Consider the following 19791-nt stretch of genomic DNA (forward strand, 5'->3'; position numbering starts at 1 on the left):
ATTCAATCCCACGACATTCTATTAAGATGCAATGAATGTTAAAATAAAAACACTACAATTTAATACACTTCAATTTATTATATCATATTGTACAAATATAAAATAATTTCTTATTATTTGAATAAAATAAAGTATACGAGCACATTAATATAAAACTACTGTTGGCTTTGAGTTTTATATAAAAGCCTGTATGCAACACAAAATGCATTAAATAAATAAGTTCGCCTTTCATGTATATTAATAACATAATGGTCATACTAATCACGAAGTGCAGACTAACACTAATTTATAATTAATTACAGATTTGTAAGTATATTTTGCTGTATTTGTTATTATTACGGCGTTGTTCGAAAAATGTATTGTAATTTAAAACAATTTATCATAGAAATATACTTTAGTCAATATCCTCTTAGTGAATCGTTATTTTACAAGCCAAGCAAATTCAATAGATATTACTCTTGTACATCAATCAATACATACATACAGAATACACACAAATACTTATTATGATTAAAGCTTGCACAACATACAATAACATGTACAGTCGTAAATATCTCACGGCCGGGCTAAGGCGTCCTTCCCCTTTGAGGAGTATGTTAGGAGCATATTCCACCTCGCTGCTCCAATGTCGGTTGGTGGATTCACATGTGGCAGAATATCGTTGAAATTAGTCACATGCAGGTTTCCTCACGATGTTTTCCTTCACCGCCGCGCACGAGATGAATTATAAACACAAATTAGGCACATGAAAATTCTGTGGTGCTTGTCTGTGTTTGAACAACTCGGCCATCTCGGATCTCTCATGATTGCACGCTTGTAAACCCATACGGAACTGTGGGCGGAAACTAGTTTATTATTTAATACATTTATGTTTCGGTTATTTCACAAAAGGATATTTAAAAAAATGTTTTTTGTAATCAAGTCATTGAAAGTTGAAATAATATGATTTTTTTTAGTGTAGTAATAAATTGAAGGTCATAAAAACATCTACTGAAAGTCCGCAACAGCAATCAACGTTAAGAGCTGTGATTCGGTCAAAGCGAATATTCTGTGTATTGGCAGGAATGCACATTATACCGTCCTGTCTTTCATAAAAAGCCAATCATTGGTATTTGCGTGATCACCGTACACTACTGTGATCGAGATACGAAAAGGCAGACAATAATTTGGCCGTTACATCCGCAATAACCTCCACCGCGATTGGCTCCCACAAAAGATTTCATGTGCAGTAACGATCTCGTTGCTGTTTTATTTTATGTATCGATTTTCATTTCGCTTCAGTTTGTTTATTTAACCAGAATCATTACCATTGTGAAGCATTTGAACGACCGGTTTCAGAATTTTATAAACCATTATATATATATATATATATATATATATATATATATATATATATATATATATATATATCTTTAATATAACTGATAGATGATTTTGTTTGCAGTATTATTTATTTTCGAATTTCGAATTTTTAATTATTAATCGATTTTAATAAAGAACAATTTGTTGATCTGTTTTTTTTTTTAATTGCATTATTAGTGAATTATTTCCTTGCGGAGTTTTCTCATCTGATCATCGTATTTGAAAATCTTTGCTTATATTAAATATCAAAACTTAAACTAATCAGTATGATTTGCACACTAACATTGACAACACCAGTATTCTTCGCCTGCCTTTTCGATATACACGGAAAAACGTTGTTCAAAGAACCTCAATTTTCGAAGCTTATTACTGGATTCCGTATATTAATTTAATCGGCGGTAGAGATTGGAACCGATTATCTGTTGAGAAGATATCTGCTGTGAAGGAATCCAAGGGTTTGTTTATGAACTGAAACATACTATGATGATGTGCTATGTAATAATGACTATGTCTAATATAGATTGCGTTTACACGTAGTTTGGCTATTATACGAACTGCCACAGCCAGAATTAATCATACACACGTCCAACGTTTGAAATGGAATTGCGTCATCGGTGTACGTAATCACTTCGCATTTTTGGTCAAAGGCTTCAAAAATAATTGAGTAGGTTTTGTAAACATTTCACGTTATCTAAAACACGTGAATCTTAACCAATGATTGCGCGTTCAAACTCTGGTGAGTTTTCATTATGTTTGTGCCTTGAAAGAAAACTTTATAAAAAACCTATATTCGCATGAAATTTTGCCGTACGCATTTCTAACGGATTCGAGCAGCGTTTGGTATAACCAATGTTTATATATTTATTTATACTTATATAAATAAATTATGCGAAATTTAATTATTTTTCAAACTCAAATGAAGTTTAAAACACCTTTAAGAATGGTGCTCAACTTAGCATTAAAATATCAAAAGTGTTATCACGAAAAGTAACACAATAATAGCATTTACCATCGACTATCAACCTTTTTAAAATACAATAAGCATACTTAAGTATGATTTAAAGTTTAAATTAAAAATAACGAATTCGTATTAATTTCAATTTATTCATAGTATTTTTCCATTCCACATGTATAATATGCAATTGCTTTCGATTCAAACCTATTCTTTTATTGCAGACATACATTTTAAAAAGCGCCGAACTAACCGAGACTGTACAGTGAATCTTTTTAAAAAACACTGAAAACCAGGCTTCTAGCAACATTAACATTGTGAGCCAACATTCTGTCTGAAACCTTTGCTGATCCAACGTTGAAAGCTTAAACCACGCGCGCATTTTCCTTATACTTACAATAAAATTGAATCGTAAAACCGCATTGGTCCTCTACGTAATTTTACAAAACAACTATATGAACTCTCAAAATGTTTACGTATGGTACACATATAATATTATTATTATGTAACTACTACTTATATACTTAGTATTTATTCTATTCGAACATCGGAAATTGTTTGTGTATTTAAATAAAATAAATAAAGTGGGCTGGTCACATATGTCGAAGGACACATCGCCGTTGGAGTCCTAGAAATTAAATTATAGGCGCACCCTTCAGCCAGGTAGACTTGAAGAAGTGGACTGGTGGTGGACCGTGAACGTAGACGACGTAGACGTGGACGTAAGCCCAGCAGTGGATTGCGATTGGCTGATGATGATGATAAAGATAAAAGCACATGCAACTCAGTACATATAACAGAAGTAAGAAAAGCTGGACTAAGACCTAATCTTTTAATCACGCGAAAATCTAATTCAAACAAGAAGTTAAGATTTACATTTTCAAACCACTGGCTCACTTCAGTTCACCTCCGCTTTAAATGATGTATAAAATTTTATGATTTAACAACCACCGTTAATTTAAAATAAAACATGTTTATATTAAAAAAAGTTGTGTAAAATAGGAGTAGGCACTCGTGTATTTTAAAAAAGCTAAGTTTCATAGCTTATTACATAATGAGATAAACTTTAAAATGTACTAAAACCCAAAGCTGCCATTATAATAATTAAAATATATTTATTATTTACTTACCATTTTTTAATAATAATATTGTTAAAAAGATTGTTGTCATTTGCATCTTAAACGTATTTGGACTCAGTAACAACGAAAAAGTCAAAATGAAAGAAAAAAAAAAGATTTTGATCGTCACTTCGGTACTTATCGCTCTGCTCTTCATCAATTTAACAATTCACAAACATCGTATAATAACCCCCCTAATAATCATATCTATAGTACGTCATTATATTACAAAAAAGAAGCTTGAAGCATTTATGAAGTACCTACTTTAATAAGCAGGGTTATACAAGAAGTACAAATATACATCGATGTTGGTATTATTATGGGAAATTGCGTGAGACTGACATGACGTATTTTATATTTGTATGTATTAACCAGCACAAATACAAATATACCCTCAGCCAACCAATCTCCCCTGCATAGCACTCGCATCATTAGGGGAGTGCTACTCGTAAACCACGCGTAATGGGTTTTATCTTGGACTATAAAATTTATTTACACTTCTACTACTACATTATCGAACCTCATTCCGTAATGTGCATTGCAAGTGCGATCGCCCAAAAGCGATCAACAAGATTCCTTGCTACAAAGTGTAATTAGGGTAAGGGTGACAAAAACTCACGTCACATTCCTTTTTCAAATACATAACAATCTTGTCAATATGTTGCCATGTCAATTGTAAATAATTTTTCATTTACCAATCAGGTATCAAGTAGTCAAAATCAAAATATTCTTCATTCAAGTAGGCTCTTATAATCGCCATACTGTAAGATTAAATTAAATTACCATGTCTATTGGATTAAGTACAGATAAGTCAATTTAAAGAATAAAATCAACAAAATCTCATCAATCAATTTAATCTACTTTTTTATTAATTTGAAACAAATTTCAAATTAATAAAAAATACAAATGAAAAAAGGTTTTTAAACAGTTTTATTTAGAACGAATCAAATTATAAATTCAATCTACAATATTAAAAAACATCATTTCGATTAAATTTAAAACATAGATAACATACGAGTTAAATAAAGTTGAATATTTTTGAACACAATTGAAACCCATGGTCAATTTCAATCTAAATTCACAAGTAATACGCATGAAATATTTTGAAAAAGCTTTGGTATATCATAAAATAGAAGGCCTCTAATATAATATCCTTGTTTATACATACTAAAACCTAATTAATCTCAATTCCCTCACACAAGCCCGCAAAACATCTAGCGGCTTCTGCCGATCTGTGGACATAATGGAAAATGATCCCTTGCAGGCTGCATTCTCGGGAATGTCCCTTCGGTGCCATAACAAGTTGTGTCGTGAAATAAATCTTTCCACCCCAGCTGAAACGACGCTACACGGCCTACTCTCACGGTTGGGTAAAAGGTCTTTATTTTTTCCCGTTAAAGCCTTTTTATGTGATGTAGTTTGATTGGTTCGAGTTTATTACCAGTTGATTGCTGTTTTTACTTTTGATGTCTGTCTGATGAACCATGCGGTAATGTGAAAGTGATGAGGTTTTATTTTAATTATAAATTCAGTTAATAAATTTTAATCGATCTGGAACCTCTTGATTTTTGTAAACCGACTCTTGACAATACATTGAACGTAATATACCACATCTTCTTTACGAATTGTGTCTACTTAACGAAACGTCAAACCGATTTTCGAAAACAGCCCTCAAAATTCATTTTATATTAAAATACGTTCGTCAATATCAACATGAACATTTAAATATGTATGTATGTTCGCAGTCTCACATGTACGCGTAAATTATTGACAGAGGCCGTAGTGTAAAATTGAAATAAACTGACTTAAATCTGAGCGTGAAACGAATTTTTAATGGATACAACGTCAGAATTACAAACAAACCGAAACGCCATACGAATTTGGTGCAGACAAATAAATTAAAAGCCAATAGACATCGAGCCGGATACGGAACGTATTTCGGAAAAATTGGAAAAGTCTCCAAAATTTATGCTACAATTTTGGCTCCTTTGCCGAGACCATTAAAACTGCCCGTCCATCCGTTTGCAGATTTAAACCAAACGACTGACCGTCACGAATCTAAAAAACACTTTATCACTCTCGATTTTCCGCCCATAGCCGTGGGCTAGCACTGTGGACGTTACTATATTTTCCAATGCCGTTGAATAAACCGATGGGAACATTTTATGGGATCAAGGGAGTTTCAAAAACGATGTTAAGTTATTGTCTGAGGACGACGAGAAAATATACCTCACGAGTTCGACCAAACTATCTAATGAAGTCCTAAAATTAAAACATTCTAAATAATTAATAAATAACACTCGACACAAATTTTATAGATAGAATCGAAATATCCGTAAGAATGTTTGATAAGTCTTTATTCTACACATATGTCAAAGATTCGGTAGTAGATCTTTTTTTGCGTATATCATAATTATACTGTATTCTGGTAGATAAGTTGCGTGAGTTTTAATCGAATGCAATGAATTGGCGCATCAGCAATAGAAGGAAGAAACAATACCTCTCACTTTATAGTCTCTTTACTTATTGGAAGAAGTGGTTCATCTAAAGTCCAGGCTCGAAATATATAAGGAAAATAGCAATTCTTGCCAAGGCATTGCTCGCAAAATCTAAAATGATATCAGTTTGCTGTCAGACACATGACACATTTATCCAATATCAAAAATTAAACAGACACTAAAACGGATCGATTTGATGATATTTAAAAATGAAATTTTCGTATAAAATGTTTCATAATAGCTAGAAAAACAATATTTATATATTTGTGTATATAGACATAGATAAATTGATATATATATACTATAGTAGGTACGTATGAAACATATGGTTTTCGTTAATTATAAGTTATTTTAAAATATTTATTTGTATATTCTATACAATTTTTTAAATACACTGCACTTGTAGTGATGATTTGATATGCAGTGTAAGGCTTTATTTAATATTCATTATGAAGTTGAATAATAACCTTTTATACCATGCATTTACAGAACGATACACAACAAATATTAAACCTAAAATTATAGTTAACGCTAAGCGATGATAGTCCAACAAACTGGATAAAGTATTTTAACCGGAGCTCCGGCTTTACACGGGTGCAATTATTAATAAAGAAAATGAGAAGCCTACGCTCAGCAAGAAAATATATATTGATTTATTAGTTTATATATATTTTTATAAATGAAAAATATAAAAAATTATTAAAAGTTATGATTTTTTCGTGAAATATAGATCTAGATCGACAACAAAACCTATAGATTCAAATTTCGGTTATTGTAAATGTTTCATAGCGACCGATTTTTAGGGTTATATTCTAAGAAAAAATTATCAATATTTAATAGCCAAAATAACTAACATATTTATATGAATAAGGATTAATGATTAATTGGAGTCAATGGCCTCTCAAATAACCTATAGTTTTTTACTTATCTGTAACAGTTAAAAGTAGTTATTATGAGAGTAGCTTAGAATAAAGCGACATCCATACATTCTCTGTAGGTCTTTTTAAGATTGACAATTTTCTAGTACATTATTTTAATATATCTCCTATGGCTTAGCAAGCGTTATAAAAGATGCTTGTTTTATTCTATTTATAGATATACAGATGCATACAGATATACACTAATAAGGATTTAATGGTGCGACTCATTTATTAAATAATTAAAATAATGATCGTTACTTATTATAATACTTCATTCCGTATGAAGCTAATACTCTCTGTGTCTGTAAGCAAATGAATACGAGCTAAAATAATGCTTAATTGCAATATAAATGCCATACACGTTAACTCCATTACTTTGTACTAGTTGTTTTACTTTTCAACGTAATTTTACTTTAGGGCTACCCCACCTTTAGCTGTTTAAGCGTTCATTTATCTTTATTACAAATCTGCGGTAGTACTGGAACCCTCTCATACGCATCCCCCTCATTTAAGAATAACAGAAACACGCGATTTTGGAGGTTGATGTTTACTTAATATTTCAATATCAAATTGTTTCCGAAAAGTAAACAAGCATTTATTTAATAGTTATATACGAAAGTAACTTTATCCGTCTGCTTGTTAGGTCATAACGACTAAGCCACTAACGTTTGGTTATAATCAAGGATTTGTCTTGTTTCGTATGTTAGAATTGTCTTCAAAGCGTAATTCTAAAGCGTTATTATTAAAAACGCTTCATAAGTATAGTTGTCGTGTGTATTTGATGTGCAGAGTCAAAGGAACTACTGAGTTTCTTGCCAATTATTTTCTTATTCTCTTTATTTGGCTGTTCTTTCCGGACAATTAGCTTCTAAAATTGCTAGCTTTCTTTTAATAAAATTAACCTTTTTAAATATCGACTCTTAGGTGCAATAGTCTACTTGAATTAAGAATATTTTGATTTTGGTTTTGAATGACTTTAACGGCTTATAAAAATGCCTAGTGATTGAAGAACTAGTTTAGAAATAGAATATTTTTGTACCACCCGCTTATTATTATTATTCTACCACCAAGCAAGTGTTCCGATATGAAGAATGAATGCTCATTCATCCTTCATATCAGTGTAACTACAAGCACAGGGCACATAAAATAGTTCCAATAGTTGGTGGCGCAAAAATATATGAAATACACATATAAATTACGACATAAACGCAAAAAATAAATATTATGGACTAACTCGCGTTAACAGACTTACTGAATATAAAATGCTACAAAGAAGTATAATTACTTCTAGTTTCCACCCAAAGCTGTGTAAAGTGTTAGGTACCATATAACCTTTTTCGTAACCCTAAAAATGTGTATGAGTTGTTTCATGATGATCGGCTTAATAGTTTCGATGTATACAAACTTTTAAATTTATATTAATGGTTAACATTACATTGATATAAAATAAACAAAAAAGTTAAGTTCGTGGAGATTAAATAAAAAAATTACATTAAAAAAAAATGAACGTTAAATTTTGTATATTGGTAAATGTAAAATTTTCACTCATAGCCTCATCGACGTCCAATGACTGTCATCGGTTGACGCTGTGGAACAAATGACTTTATCATAATCAACTTGTTGCGAAACCGAACTCATTATTGGAACATATTCATCTCATAAAACGTTAAATTACCATTAATTGATTGAATATTTACGTTAATATTCATTTTATGAATTAAAATTAGCTGTTATGCTTATTTTAGATACTTAATTGCGTTGTCGATATTATGGCTAGTTTATAAGACTGGAAATTCAGAGTCGGGCCAATAAAAACATACGGGGTTTTTGCCCAAAAAAAATTAGTAGCAGCCCGTTGTCTTGAAGTCTGCAATGTTTATGAGCACGCTCCTAAGAGAGCACTTAAAGCAGTTGTTTTTGCGCCTGTGCTTTTTTCCGTTTGTGTCGGATTTCCTATCCTATGGGATTATGTGGGGGTGTTTATGCTTGCGCACACCTGTATATTATAATTACATAGTTGCCTATTTTCTATTGTGGATGGAAGCTCTGACTGAAATCGGTCTAAAGGACACCACCATCACAAGACTGCCAAAACTTAAGATCTATTGAGGATATTCAATTAAGTATTACTTGCAAAGATAAATTTCCTAAACAATTCGCTTTGGCTAAACTACTTAAATCGCAAAATATTGATGGCGTTATGAAAATTAAATATGTTAATCCTCATAAAATTCTTATGAGTTTTAACACAGAAGACTTAGCGGAGAGGTTTATGAACTGCGAAGGACTTCGTAGTCTGGGTTGGAGGAGCCAAAAAACATGAGAGGTAGGAATTACTTATGGTATTGTTAAGGATATCGATTCAGATTTATCAGAAGAAGATTTATTAAATTATCTACAAAGTGAAATCGAAATTTTGTCGGTTAAGAGTCTTAGTCGTAGACGCGGCGATGAGTGGACAGCAAGTGAATCTATTAGATTTGGGTTCAAAGGATCTTCCTTACTTCCTTATATTTTTATACTGGATTTGAGAATCAAAGTTGAACCTTTCATATTTCCTGTAACACAGTGTTCCAAATGTTGGAGATTCGGACATACAAAAACCTTATGCCCTTCTAATAAAATGATATGCCCAAAGTGTGGTGGACATCATGAAAATTGCGAAAGTACCTCATTCAAGTGTGTCAACTGTGGAGGAAAGCATTTAGCGTTATCAAAATCTTGTCGAATTTTAATAAGCTTACGAGATCGAGAAAAAGTGATAGTTTTACATTTTGAATTATTAAATGATAATTTGTTTCTTATAGTCCAGTCAACTACAGCATCGATATCACGTTGTAACGCTACACAGTCTTTAGTCTCAGTTACAGATAGGTACAGTTTCAAATCATCAGCAAACATAAGGCATTTGGCATTAGATATAACACTTGGTAAATCATTTATCATTATCAAAAATTGCATAGGATAAAAATTCTTTAAATAAAGAAATAAAAAAAAAAATATTTGATTACTTTTTAGATGACGAATGTATGGTAAACTTTAACTTTAATCATATTTAAATTATATATAAATATAATTTCATTTTTCTTAATTTAAAATTATATACAAACTTTAGGACACAAATAATCCCGTAGATATATTTAACGCTAAAGCTGTTGTAATAAGCGATAAAATCATAATCTCTTAACACGTAGAAAAGTCAATATTTGTATGTAATATTTATCCTCTGAATTAATTTCATATTTTCAAACTTCGAATCTTAATATTATTTTATCGACTTCGTGTTTTCAATATAAATACATAATCTTCACATATTTAACTATATAAAAGGGATTCATAATAAAAATCAAATGATTGTTTTTAATTGTTTATTTGTCGTTTGTTTCAATGCATTATATATTTAAATAAGTTTCATAACAAAATTTTTAAAGTAGTAAGTATGTATAAATAGTCTTATGCTATCACTATGACTGTACTATCGATTGAATAGGTATAGTTGATTGGTTATGAAGTAGGCATATGTTATGAAAAGTATATGAGATAAATAGAATTGTTAAAAAAGTATATTTTAAGATTAATTTCAGCTATAACATTACTCTCGTGGCTCTAAAGTTACTAACAGTAAGATAATTATTTAGGCAATTCAGTGAATATATTTTTAAGTAAACAATAATATTTTTCGAATTTTTAAATTATTTATAATGTCAATTTTTCGACCTTATTATTATTAATTAAATTTATTGCTTATAATATAAATGTAAATACTTTCTATTTATTAATAAAATGATTAATATTTATGTACGTCAAGAAGATATAAGTATACGAAATTTGAGCAACTTACGTACACAAACTAAGTAAACGAACTTTGTTAGTAACTTTGAACCACGTTTCTCATACAATTAATATTCCCTAAGTATAAAAATATTAATTCAATATCTTTTCAACAAAATGCTTCAAATAAGTCTCATGAAATCAATATACAAAAATAGCCAATAAATAATGTAATTATTTGATTTGTACCCCTCACCATCAGAGCAGCTGGTTTATAATAATATATTCTATATGATAAGTTTCAGCGCTAAAGTATTTGCCTTAATTTTTATTTTAAACACAAAATTTATTCCACTACAATATACTTTATTCGATTGGAATAGAGTTCATAATTAAAAATTTGCTAATCAAATATTTTATTAAAAGAATAAGATTTAAATTTAGAAAATAAATAGTTCCTATTAATCTTGGTAATATTTTACAAAAAGTAGGAAGACACAATCGCATAGTCCAACAAACATTGGCTTCAACATTGGCCCCGTACAAACAACTCCAACTCATCCTTGAATTCGAGACCTTGGCATTAGCTTGCATTATACCCAAACAGATGTAACAATGCTCAGATGATAATTGATTGTTCTATAATCTGCTTCAATGCAAGAATGTTAATTATTATTACAAATTTAGGCAAATACTCTAGAATTTCTATGCAGATAGGCTATGATTGTTCTAAGCAGTACATATACATGTTATTCTGTTTTTTTTTTCTAAATACAATTACATGCTATAACAATGATTTAATAAAAATTAACGTATTATAGTATTTGAAATTATTAATCTATATTGCTCACATTTGTACAAAGTTTTCATCATGTTTGGTGTTTTAATTCAGAAAATATATGCATAACTACTATGCAATTACACAGATATTTATCATACAATTACATGCCATTATTACTTTTAATTATATTACAAATCTCATCAATATTGTTCAGGAACTACTTAAACGAAACGATTAAACAATATAATGTGTACATATTTTATACATTTGTGTTATATCTGAAAAACTTACAGCATAAACTTAAATTCAAACATAACCACATCAGCTGATCATTACAAATCAATACTAAATCTAAAAGGATATTAATAATAAAGGGCGAATTAATATAACGACGTCAATATAACATGTCAAAACAATTTAAGTACAAAATCGAAAATGTCTTTATCGGTAATATTATATTTACATATCTATATACAAAGCTATCACATATTACAGTTTTAACCATCACTATTTACATTATTGCAAAATTCAATATCTTCGTCGATCACTATGGCTATTATGAATGTCCTCCACGACACGACGAAGGAATGAAATTAGTCGATTTTTATTGTCCATAATTGTAAACTTTTGTTAAACGTACACTATGTGTGGTTTTTCTGGGGTTCTGTGATGAGGTATAGTTTCATATGCGAATTGCTGGTAAATATGTTCTTCGCTATCTTCTTGATAATATGGATTTTTGTCCACACTATGCCAAGGAGGATTTAACGAGTGAAAATTGTTAGTTACTGACGAACCAATCATAAGATATCTATCCACTTCTCTTTTGTTCTCCTGTTCCCTACTACGCGTTGAGTATCCTAATCCATTTCCTAATTTAGATACGTCAGCGTTTAACATTACACTGTTCATAACTTGCTTTGATTTGTCTCCTTTACACCTTTTTAACGGACCCATGAAATACAGGAATCCACCCACCACACTTATAATTATACTCACAGTTAGCACCACAATCGCAACTACCACCCATCCACTTGAACACCCAAACTCTGATTCCGGAATTTGCACGAATAAAACGCCCCGTAAATGCCCAGGCGCAGCACATTTTACATCTTCATAGTCGATCCTCAATATAGTACTTGTATTATCAAACTTTTTGCTACGTATTTCGCAGTCTCTACCAAGTTTCCAAAGCCAAAGTAAAGAACAATTGCATACAAAAGGATTACCAGAAATCTCTAGTTCTTGAAGAGTATCAATTGGGAAGTGAGAAGCTTCAAGTGTTTCTAGGGCATTATTTCTCATATAAATATGGGTTAATTTTGGATTTCCATGAAATAGTCTCGGTGGAACCTCTCTCACTTTTAAATTCTCATTCATCCATATTTTTTGTAAATTAATATTATCTACAAACGCCCTGGAATCCACTTTCTCTAGCTCATATAGTCTACTCAGATGCAAATGTTTCAAGTGGAACAAACTTTGGAAAGACAACGATGAAATGTTATGAAAAAAGTTTCCGCTTAAGTACAAATGTGACAAGTTTGATAGTTTCGAAAGAGCAGATGTAGGGATCGATGTCAAATTATTATCGCTGAGATCCAAATGGCGCAATGAAGGTAAATTGTGGAGACCCAACTGATCGACACTTTCAATAATATTATTGTTAAAATCTAAATGCTTCAACTCTTTCAAAAATGGAATTCCATGCTTATCTATTTGTTGAATTAAATTTTCAGAGAGATCTAAATATTCCAAATGTACAACAAAAAACAGATTCGCTGATGGTATTTCCAAAATTGAATTATTTTTGAGAGAAAGTATCTTAAGCGACGAAAGTGGTTCAAATGTTTCAGCTTCGAAATTCACAAGTTTGTTGTTTGATAAATCGAGCCGTTCCAAGGTAGTTAAATCCTTAAATGTTTGCAGATGTATATTTGATATTTCATTATCTGATAAGTCTAAATCGATCAATCTCTTAAGACCCACAAAAGTGTCTTTATCCAGTCGTTTAAGCGCATTGTGACTAACATTCAGGTGAGTCATCTCCATATTGTTATCGAAATTCTTACTACCTAAATCTTGCACTCGATTGTAAGATATATCGAGGATGGTAAGTTGTGTATAAAAAGCGAAAGTGTACAAAAGATTGTCGATGGCATTGTGAGTTAGATTGATGTGTGTTGCTTCTGGGTTCAATTGGATGGGAACGATCTCTAGACCAGCGTTTGCGCATGAAGCTGCTCTCAATGCGTCGTCGCATGCACATCGTGGTGGACATAGAGTTCTTGCAGCGGCACCACATGCCCACGCTACGACTACCACCAACCACCGCCACTTTTCAATGCCGCGTGAGCCCATAACATCTCATGTAAATGCCACCTTGGACCTGCAATAAAAGAAAATAAAGTTGTAATTTCAATCACCAAAAAATGTAAACACTGCATAAACTCCCCAAAAGAATAAAAGAACCGAATAAGCAAGTCAGTAAATACAGAAAGTATGTTCGTTTAGAGAGAAGCTAAATACTTAAATTTATATAAACATTTATATCTCAGTTGTTATTTTTCTAATTCGTATTTCATATTGAAATAAATTTCGTACATTTGATAGACTATAAAACCATGTTACAATATGATTATAGAAAATTTTAACCGCAAAAATCGGATGCAGAAATATTTTTAGTTATCAGCGGAGGAATACATTTTTTAGCCCTAAATTAAAGCGATAAGGAGTCGTTCTTCTTCAGAAAGGGGTAAAGTGTTTTAATGCAAAAAGTTGGACATTCGTAGATTCTAAATTATACTTAATATACATAATAACTATTAAATTAAGCCATTCTTGACAATTGAAATCTAATCTTGGTAATAACAATTATGACGTGCATTTTAAAATTAAATCAAAGGAAAAGTTGTTGTGTTGATAGTTCAAGTAATGAAATTGATTTTGTAATAACAATATTACATACTTGCTTAATTATGATTTGTTAAGTACGTATATAGTTTTCTAAATATTGTATATCATAGTAACCGCGAAACCAGGACAACTGTACATAATTTTGACGTCATTTCTTGCACTGGCGCCAGAATAAGACCACATGGCGCAAGGAATAATGCTTCAGCTAGTCTCGTTCTAACCATTTAGAGGAAATATTGCGTGCCTTTATTTATCGTCTCGCGGTTGCTTGGCAAGATGAATGTATTTTATAAAAGGAAAACTAGAGCCTAAACCTGTTATACTAATCCGTCACCGCCCAAGTGATCCTTCGATAATACCTTCCAAAATGTTTCATTGCTCAACAAAGGAACATCGGTACTTTATATTAAATGTTCAGCTTTACATTTCGATGGAATGTATAATGAATAGCATCGTAACATCTGTTAACGAAGGCGAACGATCTCGAAAGTTTTCACGCGCGGGAATAACTAATTGCGAAGGTTGGAATTCAATTTATAGCTTCTAGTGTGCCTCTCGGGAGATCACGCTATGCCGAAGTATTAATAATGCAAAACAGTGTCACGAAAAGTTTTTGATTTCGAATGCAAATTGAATTAGAAAACAGAGTCAGGAATATGGCGCTCGTTCCATCTCTTTGTCAGTTATCGTTGATCTAAAATCAAATATTCAACGACTTACTAATTATAAGCGACGTACTCGAAATGCAATATTAAAAAATAAACATCAAATAAAATATAATTTAGGAGTGACGTTGCGTCGTTGACGTGAGAAGTTGTCCCCTAGCAATTCGATATCACCGTACGAATGGATTACGCCAGCTCGCCTGAATTACAGAAACCATACGTCTACACACTTCGTATACATTAGATTCCCGTATAAGACCGGATTAATTCCGTTATGTTCGAACGGTATTACTTAATCACGTGGACGAAAATGGTTGCATGTTAAATATCAGCTGCTGCAGGTGATCAAAAACATTGAATTATTCCAACGTATTAGTTATAATAGTTATAGCTGCGTTTCTAAAACATAATAGTTAATTTGATTATAGCTTTGACACCATTTCTTTAAGAACTTTAAGATATTTTGATAGACTCACTCACTTGATTGATTTAGCACTTAAGGCAGTATGGTTTTGAATAACACTTCAGCTATAATTTCACTCTCAGTCTAAGATAGTCGTGGCTAAGCGGCTTCGATAAAGAAGCGAAGGGAACGGCACGCCCTCCATTTCCGAGTCCACATTGTTCTAAGCGGCACTCTTTTGTCTTTTAATTTCCTGTCCACCAGAGCGCGCTCCGATCATGAATTTCGCTTTCGTGAGCTTCGTTAACTTGTATCGGCCTTTGTTGTTACCTATTGAACTTTTCCATTACCAATCATCATCGATCGAAACCGCTAAATTTGTTGGAAATTTTTTACACAACATCCATTCCGTGAAATGAGCAGTAGCTATGTTTTAATTTCCCTTTGATAAAATCAAATGTGAAGAAAACTTTGTTTTGATTTCGTTTCTTAAACGCACTCCTAATGGAATTTGAATGTTTTCTTATTGAAAAGTTGAGTAACGCTTTTGACATTAAGAAGAGAGATTTTGATAAGTCTAATTCCCTTTGAATTCTTTTACGACATTTATAAATACGATTTCAAAATCCCTAATCGAAAGATTCGTAATAAATGAATAATAATTGTACAAGAAAAGTCTTAAAAACTTTACCATTAGCAGTTCAATAAACGCAAAGCTCGAAGTTACATATTGAATTATGAACCAAAATTTATTTTGCCTATTGCGAAATACACAACCGAAACGAGCCATAACAACATTAAATGTAATAGAGCCGCGCGTAATTTACTGAACACCTCGTCCCAAAGCAAATTCAATATCAGTTTTGGTACTCCTATTAATAACAGTCAAAATCATCGGCCCATTGAAATTATCAAAACTATATATAAACTTTGGTATAATTGTGGAGGTAATAAACAGTGGCGAATGTTGGGAGCATTTACTAAAGTTATCACGGTGTTAATACAACTTGAGACATTACTAACACAAAGGAGGGTTTACAGGGGGAGTTGAGACAATAAAAGCAGTGTAAAAGTCGGTTAACCGCTCCTCTTCCCGAGAAATATCCGAACCCTCTCTGCTTTTATGAGTTGCTTAAGACGTGTGTTGCCGTTTTAAAAATAGTTATTAATTTTAAATCAATATTTTTGAACTGCGATACAAATATTATATCATGTTTCGTATCGAAGTCCACTAGTTGATGTTTTGTTTTGGAACGAAAATATTGTTTTATATTTTCAAATTGTTTAGGTTCAATTCGATACAACAATAAATTCTGACATATTCCAGCGATGCAGCTCGGTCGAGATATAAAAACATTTTTTGAACGAAACGAAATCAAATACGCACTCCAAATCATAAAACTTGCTATTACGTTACAAACAAATGTTTGTATGGTCTGCCTAATATTCAGAGTGGTGTCGGGATCTAAGTGGCGTAATGAGGAAACTTCTCTGACTAAGAAGTCCAACGGAGAACAAACAAAACCAAGCTGAGTGACAACGTTCGAATAGCTTTACACTAAATTTTAGGAGAATAAACGACAAAACTTCTCTTTAAGGAAGAAGAGTAAATTGAATTAGTTTGTGTGTTAAAATCAAGTGTAGCAATGTTGCAATACTTACTTTATTTGTAACAATTTTTACTATGGTCATTTCAATTAAAGTATGGCAACATAATATTATTTGATAATATAGATAATAAATGATTATTTTTATTTTATATATTATTATCTATACATATATTATATTAGAATTTGAATTCGTTATTAACGAAGCAAAATAAAGCAAAAAATAAAAACTTAAAAATGGGATGGACACGAAAGTACTTCTAATTATAAATTGTAGAATAAGAAGTTCTAGGTAGAAAAGATCTATGATCATCTAAAGTATATTTTCATTTAATTTATAAATAATGTCTAGTTCCATAATTTATCTCAATCGATCATAATATTAAAGGCTAATCATAATAGAAAAATGAACTAACGTATTTTGACAATTACCTAAACGCCTTCGTTATTTTAGTAACGCAATCGGTCTTTAGGGTCGTTTTAATTAAGGCGATATGAAAGTTAATCTAAATAAACGATGATAAAGTGTCCACACCCTATTTCGCTGCGGCTAACAAATTTTAATGTTGCGAGGGAGAACACCTGCCAATAGTTGTGTTCCGTAGATATTGATTTTGTAATCAATGCCAGATTAGAGAACCCCAACGCTTTCTCGCAATCACAGATGGATATATCAATTCATATTACGAATTTTACGTGTAAATAGTAGGTAGATTCTAAAAACGAATAATTGTGCTCTTGTTTCTACTTCACTCTGACAGATAGTTTGACATGGCCCTAAATAGCCAATGTGATAATAGATGACATGTTAATATTTGAAATGATAATAATATACAAACATATTCTATTACAATGCTCAAAATATATTAGGTGTTCTTGGTGAATTTCTTGAAAAATTAACGCTATTTGACAACAAACGCGTGAAATGTTACCTCGTTACATTCACAATACAAGACATTGGCACAAAAATTCTCTTTAGCCCGTCCTCAAAACAAACTTATAGCTAAAAGGATAAAAAAAGAACCTTCCCGAACAAAACGTCTACACAATCCCATTTTCTCTTTCATCGCAACAGAGCGGTCTTAGTGAATCAGGTTTCTCTATGGGCGCTTTTATAAACGCAATAATGAGGAGTGCTAAGGCGGCATTCAAGCGTGAGCCTTAACGAGAGGCGTCGATGAATCGTCCATGAGGCGAGCACAAAACTTGCCACTTGGCCCTGTAATGGCGTGAGCTAGAAGGCTGCTGCGCGGTACCAACTCGCTGTACTCGCCAAAGGGCTTTTAGTGAACACCGACATGCTTTCGCTTTGACTTTCGTCGTTTGGATTACGTTCAACTCGCCTCGATTGGATGCGGGCTACGGATGAATAGTCAATGAACGAATTTGGGCCAAAGCAAAAGGCGCAGATTAAAAGCAAGCTTGTATACATTTAACTCGATTAAAAAAAATACTCAGACATTGAATGCTTCGTTAAGGCCGGCTTTGTATCGTATATTTCACATTAAGTTTTCTCTTTGCACATTAGCGTGTGAGCGAAACTTTGCCTTTACTTTATCGAAAATTCAAAAATTTTAAGAGATAAGCCATGAAATATTAAAACAAAGGCATTTGTATATTATTGCGGTTATTTCAAAGAAAATTTGAATACATATCTAAAATATTATATAAAAAAAAAATCGAGAAAGAAGTAAAAGTTATGATTACATTTTCATAATTTCGTATCAAACGGATGAAATGAAGTCGTGGTATTTTAATGGAGATGACTCAGAGAAGTGCAAATGACGTACTTACGTCGGTAATATCGCGCGGATCGACCTCTAAACCTTCCAAATGGCTTAAACCTAATGAAGATTCGTAATGGTATGGAGGAAATACTGGAAATTAGTCAATCCTATCGGAAGCGTATCTTTGCAAAGTTGGTAAGGCCGAGTAATAAAATAGCTCATGAGGCGTTGGATCGTTATCATCACTTGGAAGCCATTGGGTGCCAACGCCGACCGAGCCAGGGCGAATATCCCTCGGATTTTGTATGAGATATATAGCGCCTCTTTTAGGGTTATTAAATTGAGTGGGTTTTAGGGAAATGCCTCACGGAAAACATTTACATTCTTTTTATAGTGAGAAATCGATGCTTACAATAAATTAAGATATCCATTGTTTAACGAAACAATTTGTTCGATTTTCAAAGAACTATATCAGACATACAATTTCAGCTCATTATGAGGGGGATTCTAAATAATTTACAATAATATTACATAGAAATCAAAATATATATACTTTATTTAATCGTCATTTTACAAACTATATTAAGTGACGCTACCACCGAAAGAACCGATAAGAAAATCAGTAGTTACGGTTTTTTAACATTTATGAACTGGCATTATTTTTAAATAAAGAGACTTAATTGAGCATTAATTAAGCTATTATTATTATTACAAATACGAGTTTCAACAATAACACAATGTCGCTAAATGAACTGAGATAACTTTTGATCCGTAAGTTCCATATTAAACTTCAAACATTTGAATACAAATGCGGAATAATCGATAATATTCTTTCAGTTTTATTAAAGGCGAATACAATACACAGACGCTTGATACCCGACGGCTGGATAAAGTTGCACACCCATACGGCTAAGCTTGCTCGCATTTCCGAAAGCGTGGCTCGCAACCAAATCCAACATTTCACTACTCATTCCCTATTTCAACGTACGAGGGATTCTCCTACGTATCCACAGCAGCCGAGACGGGGTTAGGGCACTCGGCGACAGTAATGCGTTTTATGAATGAACGAGC

At 32.0% G+C, this 19791-nt stretch overlaps 1 protein-coding gene across 1 annotated transcript in view; it reads right to left on the reverse strand.

Annotated features, from left to right (window-relative positions):
* Positions 1–10204: 10204 nt before the first annotated feature.
* The window catches only part of LOC113399758 (protein artichoke-like), a 63446-nt gene continuing 53859 nt past the window's right edge, over positions 10205–19791 (reverse strand). Inside the window, exon 3 of the mRNA XM_026638977.2 lies at positions 10205–13791. Within this exon, the coding sequence (XP_026494762.1) occupies positions 12033–13763 (1731 nt within the window). The 5' untranslated portion in view covers positions 13764–13791 and the 3' untranslated portion in view covers positions 10205–12032. The remainder of the gene's footprint in view (positions 13792–19791) is intronic.

This window comes from Vanessa tameamea, chromosome 2 (assembly GCF_037043105.1).
Source record: "Vanessa tameamea isolate UH-Manoa-2023 chromosome 2, ilVanTame1 primary haplotype, whole genome shotgun sequence".
Classification (NCBI taxonomy): Eukaryota; Metazoa; Arthropoda; class Insecta; order Lepidoptera; family Nymphalidae; genus Vanessa; species Vanessa tameamea.